At 42.1% G+C, this 8,492-nt stretch overlaps 1 protein-coding gene across 1 annotated transcript; it reads left to right on the forward strand.

Moving 5' to 3' along the window:
• Window positions 1-480: 480 nt before the first annotated feature.
• slc25a28 (solute carrier family 25 member 28) lies at window positions 481-8,254 on the forward strand. Its single transcript, XM_042502352.1, has 4 exons — window positions 481-1,030; window positions 4,193-4,421; window positions 5,308-5,364; window positions 6,205-8,254. Exons 1-4 carry the CDS (start codon window positions 686-688, stop codon window positions 6,777-6,779), a joined length of 1,206 nt encoding a protein of 401 aa, XP_042358286.1. The 5' UTR covers window positions 481-685; the 3' UTR covers window positions 6,780-8,254.
• The last annotated feature ends 238 nt before the right edge of the window (window positions 8,255-8,492 follow it).

Consider the following 8,492-nt stretch of genomic DNA (forward strand, 5'->3'; position numbering starts at 1 on the left):
GGGATTTGACTTGGTGTTTTGGTGCAAGACAATTAACATAAAGAAAGAATAAAAAATACTGAATTTAAATAGTATAAGAGATAAAAACATAGAAGCAATTTAGAAATATAAAATGAAAACACAGAATATAATGAATACAAAGTGTATGTAGTAAGGGTGCAACGGGAGAAAGTACAATTGTGCAGAAGTTGGTTTTACAGTTGGTTTAGGTTGGGTTTTTTTTACACAAGTGTAAACGAACAAAACTGTATCAGTATGTTATTGAGAAATGTATGCTTCTTGTTTTTAAGATATGTTTTTTTAGAATGACCTGCAGTGACCCATGTGATAGTTTTAACAGATGCCTACCCCATGTTAACCTTCCACATGACAGGACTGGCAGACTTCATCAGTGTGATTGACATGTCTATTACCCAATAGCGTGAGTAGGACATGGCCCTTGTAGCCAATCAGAGATCATTTCCTCGTCGCGGCCTGTGGTGGAGCTCGGTGTGTATTTGGTATTTGTCCACCGCGGCCTCCCCCTGCTCGGCCCTGGCTGGGAGGTATCCAGGCGTGGAGGGAATGGTGTAGCAGGCAAGAAACAGTGAAACAACCCCACGGGAATGTAAAACTTTAAGACTGAAATAACCCACAAGACGCCGTGTCTGCGTGCCTAAAGACTCAGCACACAACCTGGTTTCTCATGGAAGCAGATGGATTTGTGAGGAGGCGTCGGATGACAGCGGAGACCACAGGCAATGATCCCGGGGTTGCTGGTGCCTCTGCCGGGGCAGAAGTTCGATGGCTCGGGGGACGATTCTGGGGAGTCTCGGAAAGTATCGTGGGGAGCCTGACACCCCGGATCGGAGGGGAGACGGAGCTACAGACTGTTGATTTTATCCGTTGCGCACAAGATGCACAAACAGAGGACTCTGAACCAGACTATGAGGGTTTGCCACAGGGAGCCTCCACTAGCACCCACATGTTGGCTGGAGCCGTGGCCGGGATCATGGAGCACTGCCTCATGTTCCCCATCGACTGTGTCAAGGTAGCATAGCTCAGTGGCTAACCCGTGCAACTCTTGTTTTTTTTATGAATACTTACTGCTCTCACAGCCTTGTCTGCGCTGTGATATGTTATTTTGCAGCCAACGTGTTTGTTAGCATATTAGCTTGCTAACCTAAACACGCTGCAGTGCTGACGGCTGTAAGGACAAGGTCAGTCGGCTCAGTTAGCGTCTCACATCAACACTAGCTAACTTGTTAGCATGCTAATATAAATACGAGCTGCTGGCTAGTAATTATGACAACCTTTAGCAGGGTCAAACACATGTGCCAATTGGGTCAGTGCGTAAAACCAGAAAACATCATCAACCCAACTTGCTTTCAAACCCTAAAGGCAAATAATAGCACGTTACATTAGTTGAGGTGTATGTCAAGTGTAAATATAAAGGTTATTCAACTAATTGAAGTAGCTTTAGCTAATAAGGAGAAGCTAATTGCAACTTCTTTTAGACCGAAGCTGTATTCTCTTTACAAAACCAATGGGGTAGTTGTACAGCACTGTGCAAAAGTCTTAGGCCACCTGTGTTATTTTAGCAAGGTTGTAATGATAAGGCATACTTATGTCTCAATAGTCTCTTTACAAAAATACAACTACAACATACAGAAGATGTGTATACAGTATTAAAAATGCAAATATTTCAGAATAAAACAACTTCAACAGGCTACAGTTGCAAGTATTTAGTGTGACTTCCCTTTGCACTTAGCATGTCTTGACATCTGTTGGTCAGATTTACAGTACTGAACTTCTGGTGCATTCATGACATATCTAAAGCTCAATATTGATAACTTGAGCTACCTTTTGTTCTGGTTGAACAAGTCCATGTTTCACACTAAATATTGACTTCAGTCTGAAGAGGCCAATTTGTTCTTTTAATGCAGTGTACATGTTCTCTTTATTCTTTTTTATAATATATTACAACTTAACTTAAACAACAAATCTATGGTTGCCTAGGACTTTTACACAGTTCTGTATGTTTTTTTTAGTAACTTAGACCCCATCTGCCGCTAGTATTACAAGACACACTGAAATTAATTACACTTCAGCTGTGAGACCATTTGGCCCCTACTGTCCACAGCAGAGCATCTGTCACTTCTTCCCAACACACGTTTTGATAGTTTTAGGCAGTGTAACAGCAGGCCTCCTGCTTCACACACCATAACTAATTCTTTGCAAAAGGTCCTCTGATCACATGCGAATCATGCATCTTCCCTGTGACAGCTCTTATCATGTCTTTGTTTTGTATGACTTTATTTTGTTTTTATCGAGGCATGACCTTTTTGCGCCAAGAGGTCAGCTAGGTAGGGCCATGCAGCCACGATCATATTATAACTCAGGCATTAGGGTAGGGAGAAGGGCCAAGTGGCAGTAAGCTCATGTCAGACTGAAAAGCTGCACATATGCCCATGCTTCATGCATGTCTCTTCCCCCTGTCAGCTACTGCATGCTGCCCAGCCCTGAACCAGAACAACACCAATGTTTACACAGCCTTCTTGTTTTCATGGTGCCTGCTACACTGCTTTGGCATCTCAGCGTCCTTAGAAGGAAGCCGTGGGAGATTAGGAACGTTGTGACTCAGCAAAATTAAGGTCTACTGCACATTAACAGCTATACATTTATGCAGAGAAATAGATATTTGCAGAAAAATGAAAACTATTTGAGATGCATTCATTTAGAGGATTCCCCCTACACCAAATATAGACATGCACAATAAGCTTCTCTCTAAAGAGACTGTTGTGTAATTATAGTTTAGAATAAGCTGTCATTTGCCCGTAATGTATCCTAAGTCCCAGTAATTGGTAGTGGATTTAAAAAAATGTGCTGCATTTGTAGGTCTGCCAGAGTGTACACTGCACTGTGCGCATGACGGAAATAACAACTGAATAGAGTTTGTCACTGAAAGAAAGCAAGAAGTCCTCAGTACGTGCTCTACAGAGTAGTTGATGTACTGTTTACATTCAGCACAAAGGGCATTGCTTCCTTGATGTACAAACATACCATAGTTAAACACACTCTACCCATAGCTGTTACATGCAAGACATCCATGCATGCATTTGACCGGAGCACCAATGAATGAATAAGGAACCCAGTATTCAAGTTGTTTCTTTTTACAATCATGCAAAGAGTGCGACAGGTTGGTGAGCCAGTCACGAAGTAAACAGATGCATACACTTGCACCACTGTTGGCAAGCTCTCTTTGGGCCCTGCATTCCACAGCTGTAGTATGGAGTGACATGAGGCCATGCTTATGCTTTGCTAGAGCGCCACATGCACATACACAGTAGGGTGTAAGTTTGTCCATTCAGCTGGAAGTTTGGTATTTAAGGATTATGTCGCTGCTCGTTCTTTAGAGACAGACACTCATCCAGTGCGATCCCAGGCAACCTTCTCTAATACCAAATAGCAGGTGACTGTAACACAGTTCCTCTGCACTTCCTTTGGAGAATATTTCTAAAATCTTATGATTTATCTCAGTGTGCATGTGTGTGCACTAAGAGGAAGGTATGCTTCAGGGTCAGTGGGGAAAAGAGGCTTACAGGAAGTCAGCTTATGTCCCCTTGTGACCTTGGAGCTTGTAACTCCACACTTCCTACTATTCAATTATGCATTTACACCACACACAATGTCGAAAACCTCATTTCCCTTGTTTGACCCCTTTTTCACATTACAGTCTATTCAGTACTCCTTTTCATTTATGTGGTATTCATAGCTATAAGGAAGAGTTAAATTATGCATTAAATTCTATTACATACCAGTCTGAGGTCAAGCTTAGCTAAGATCAAGACCAAAGGTCTCGTGTCAACATTGGGAAAGACATCTATGAAACGGGGGCTTTAGGGGTCCTTTACCAGAAAAATTTGAGCATCAAACCCTTAATTTTCCACATTCTGTTGAATATTTCTGTGCCAAGTTTTGCGTTTTCTGCATCAGTTTATGGTGTAAATAGCTTTAATTGTATTCATTAAAAATTTGCACATACAACATGCTCAGTATGCACATGCACAAATGTACATATTCTTAATATTGAGGGGAACGGGTCCCCTGCATCCCTAGATACTACTGAATTCAGTACCTAGTCTGGGCAGAGTAAAGGGAGCACCCTGTTGACTTTGAACTTTCCTACATTCCACCTTTTCCTTTTTTCCAGACACGCATGCAGAGCCTCCAGCCCGACCCCGCAGCCCGCTACAGAAACGTGATGGATGCTCTTCGCCGAATTGTAGCCACAGAGGGAGTCTGGCGGCCAATGAGAGGGCTGAATGCGACAGCAGTTGGGGCGGGACCTGCTCATGCCCTCTATTTTGCCAGCTATGAGAAACTCAAAAAGACTCTAAGTGATGTCATTCACCCAGGGGCTAACAGCCATTTGGCTAATGGTACCATAAAACATGCATATACACACATTAAAAGTGACATGTACAGATCATGCATGGCAATATTAATTTGAGATCACTATAAGATAGGTTAATATGTAGGACTTGTCCAACCCTGATGCCAAGCAACATGAGTTTGAGCTCTGTGAAGCTGCTTACGCAGCCCAGTCCGTGTTTAGCGCTGATATGGCTTGACCAGTTCTAAAAAACCCTGGCAGGCCATCAAATTGGAAAGAGCCTTTTCAAAGGAAGGAAAGTAAGGACGTTCCAGGGTCAGCTGTCAATCTGTAGCTAGCTGTTAGGGAAATTTAAAAATTTGTCTTATGTGGGTTAAGCTCAGAAAAGTCACCTTGGCTACAAACTAGAACGAGATTCAACCAAAGATTCAATATGAAAACTTTGCTCTGAATGTTTCCTTATTCCTTGTTCTCCCTACTCTCTCTCTCTTCCCTCTTTTCCAGTTTAGTGGGAGGCTGGGTAAGTCTTCTTTCTCCCATCTCGTCTGCTCTCTCCTCTGTTGGTCCTGTCTTTTGAAGCTTTTGGTTCCAATTTATTCAAAAGAGCAATGGACTGTCTTGTCCACTAGGTGTCTCTCTTTGCTCAGGTTTGGCCACCTGAATTCACTCAGGTGATCTCTAGTTTAAACCTGTGCAGTTTGCTGAATATGCAACGATTCTGCTATGATGACATTGTTTTGAGCATGACTTGCAGCTTTTAGGAATAGGGCAGTGAAGGCTGACATGATTGAAAGGATTCTTACTGTTGCAAGTGACAAAGGATTTTTCCCTTCTCATTTCTATGCCTCTTTGCAGCACTCTCCTCTATTTTCTTTCTGTATTCTTCATGACAAAGTCAATGAGTGGTAACTTCTGAGGTGTATTTCTTTCAGGAACAGCTGGGTGTGTGGCCACATTGCTTCACGATGCAATCATGAATCCAGCTGAAGGTAAGGGAAACATCTCACATTACAATGTCATTTGCTTTTCATCTCAGAATTACAGGTATTTAGACTTTTTCTCTCTAAAAACAAAAGTTAGTTATACAGTAGGGATGCATGATATTGGATTTTTTGCCAATATATAACAACTCATTTGGCTGATAACCATTATTGATATATCCACGTTTCTCCCCACCAAATTTTAGTAACCATCAAGTCTCTTTTGTGGTGGAAATAACATCACATTATGCATGTGGTTATTGTGATGCCCCGCCAGCAGATAGAGACATAAAATACAATACTTTTTAATGTTTGATATCTCCATTCATTGTGCAAAATAAGAAAAATACTTCAACTTAGGTTGATGTTTTGTACATGTTCACTTTGTCAATTAAATAATATCTGTTTGTCATATTGGCAGAAATCAGCATGTTGGCAGATTCAGATTTTTTATTTAAAGCCAATATCTGCGGATACCAGTGATGTGCGTATATTATCATGCATCCCTACTATACAGAAGTTTCAGTGAAGAAACACACAGGTGCCATGCCTTGGACAACCATCCTCACATGCTGGCCTTAACCCTGCAGTTTCATATTGACTTCCACAGCTGCCTCCAGTCCACCTGCCCAAACATGTTAGTAGAAGGACACTGGTCAGAGTGCTCTTGTGCAGCTGTCTGATGGGGTGCAGCTGTCTGAGCAAACGCTATTAAAATGACGCACTACATCTTTGTGTGTGCTTATTGAAACGCTAGACTTACAGTAAGAAATAGCACACTAATTCTTTCTTCTCTTTCTCTGTGTTTGGCCACCTCCTCCATCAATACATTGACCCATGCTTCCCCAGTTGTGAAGCAGCGCATGCAGATGTATAATTCGCCCTACCGCGGTGTGATGGACTGTGTACGTGCCGTCTGGCAGAAAGAGGGGCCCGCTGCATTTTACCGCAGCTACACCACCCAGCTCACCATGAATGTGCCCTTCCAGGCGCTCCACTTCATGACCTATGAGTACCTTCAAGAGCTGCTCAACCCCCACAGACAGTACAACCCCTCATCTCACATGTTGTCCGGAGCTTTGGCTGGAGCCATCGCGGCTGCGGCCACCACCCCTCTGGACGTCTGCAAGACCCTGCTCAACACCCAGGAGTCTCTAGCTCTCAGCTCCCTGTCGTCCGGCCAAGGCCCCAGCCAGGGCCAAGGCCAAGGAGCCCACAGACACATCTCAGGCCTGGCCCACGCCTTCCGGACGGTTTACAGGCTGGGCGGCCTGCAGGGCTTCTTTAAGGGAGTCCAGGCAAGGGTCATCTACCAGATGCCCTCCACAGCCATCAGCTGGTCGGTCTATGAGTTCTTCAAGTATGGACTCACTAAGCACCAGCACGACAAGAGGAGAACGCAGCACATGGAGGCTGAAATCTAGATATTTCCTCTAATATTGCTCTGCTCTCCCTGTGAGGAGAAGATGAAGTCGAATACGCACATAGAATCTGACTAAAAGCCACCTCAGTTGTCCAGTCCCTTTCAGACATAGCAGATAAGAAAGACCTCTTCATAGTTTTATTTCAGCTACACTATTTCAACACTAGCTTCGGTCTGAGTTATGTTTTGTCTCTCTTTTAGAAGAAAACATTTACACAGTATTATAGAGATAATTCATCTTCTGTTTTTTTTCTTTCAAGCCATTATAGTGACCACTGCATCTGTCCAAGCTGAGGATAATTGTCATGAACGCACACGTTTTTTAGTTGGAGAAGTAGTCAGCAGAGGGCGGTAGTGTTTCTTTGCTAACTCTTGTAGTTTCATAAGTTTTGCTGTTGTAGAACCAGGTTTATATCTCACCCATGGGAATAATTACTAACTCCTGATCCAGAGCCATTTCAGGATTTATGAATAAACCTTTTTTTAAATTAAATAGATATCTCATAACAGATTATTCTCACAGTAACCCCAGACAAGAGAAGCTCACTGTCAAGTTTTAGCTACACAGGCATTCAGTTCTTTATCAAAATATCTTACTGATTTGGACCAAAAGTTTGTCAGCTGTTCAAAATCATAAGCAAACTGACCCTAGTTGACAACATTTTGTTGTTTCACACGTTCATTTTCTGTGTGAATCTGTTCCCAGATACCTTTTTGTCAAAATGTAAAGGCACCCCGCCAACATGGCAACTAGAAATAAGGAGCAAAAGTGAAATCCATCTTAATTTGATCTTGATTAATCAAGCTTTGTGATTTGAAATGTGGTCCTATAGTATTTGATGGTTTCACAGCTCAACAAAAAGGTTAATAGACCAGATATAGGTTTAGGTCCAATTTGCTATTGCCAATTAAAGGAATAATAACTTATATATCCTTTTTCAAATGTTAAAGTCCAAGATTGTTCCCTATGATGTAATTGGACAGAAAATACAAAGATCCAATAGCGCCGGGGTATCTGAAGAGTGTGTTTAATTTATTTTTTTTTATCATTTTGATTTGTTAAATGGTATTTTATTTCCAGCAAACATATTAGTTTGAACTTCCTCTTTGCTCTTTCCATCTATATGTTTTATCAACCCTCGGTTCATCCAAACACTCACCATCAATGCCTTGTGTAGGTGTTTGGCAGAGCAGACCAGGGCAGCATTAAGACAGCCATTTCTGTGCATTAACTATAGCTATGAGCCTGTCTTCAGCTTGTGAACTACTGAGTTTCAATATCTGTGCTTGACAGCAAAGGTTGTGTACATTGTACTTTGCCCAAAAGGAGTTCAGTATCCCGCAAGATATGTGTCTGTACCCCCATTGAGTACACATAAATGCAAGCTGTCATTCTTATTAATTAATGTCTGATTGTTTCCGACACTGAATTGCACTCAAATAAACAGTGAGCAGTGGGGCGCTGCTCGTAAATGATGGGAGCTCTGATTGTATTCTTCAAATGTTTCTGAATACTTTGCTGTGTGACCGGCCATTGCAAAAACAATAAGTCAGTATTGTTATTATAATCTAGGTGTGTACACCAAATCTCATGTCTTTGTTGCCCTGGTGAATAGAAACCAAAGAATGGGATGGATGAAAAGGAGGCAATGCCCTGAGCAACATCTGTACTGCTAGAAACACACAGTGAGTTTGTGTTTTAGGTATTTATTTT

The sequence above is a fragment of the Plectropomus leopardus genome, chromosome 15 (assembly GCF_008729295.1).
Source record: "Plectropomus leopardus isolate mb chromosome 15, YSFRI_Pleo_2.0, whole genome shotgun sequence".
NCBI lineage: Eukaryota > Metazoa > Chordata > Actinopteri > Perciformes > Serranidae > Plectropomus > Plectropomus leopardus.

Bases quoted from the DNA above. Each gene is read 5' to 3' on its own strand.
- slc25a28 (XM_042502352.1), top strand. From the start codon at position 686: ATGGAAGCAGATGGATTTGTGAGGAGGCGTCGGATGACAGCGGAGACC. The intron at 1,031-4,192 runs GTAGCATAGCTC...CCTTTTTTCCAG, and splicing joins TCCCCATCGACTGTGTCAAG to ACACGCATGCAGAGCCTCCA. The intron at 4,422-5,307 runs GTACCATAAAAC...TATTTCTTTCAG, and splicing joins TAACAGCCATTTGGCTAATG to GAACAGCTGGGTGTGTGGCC.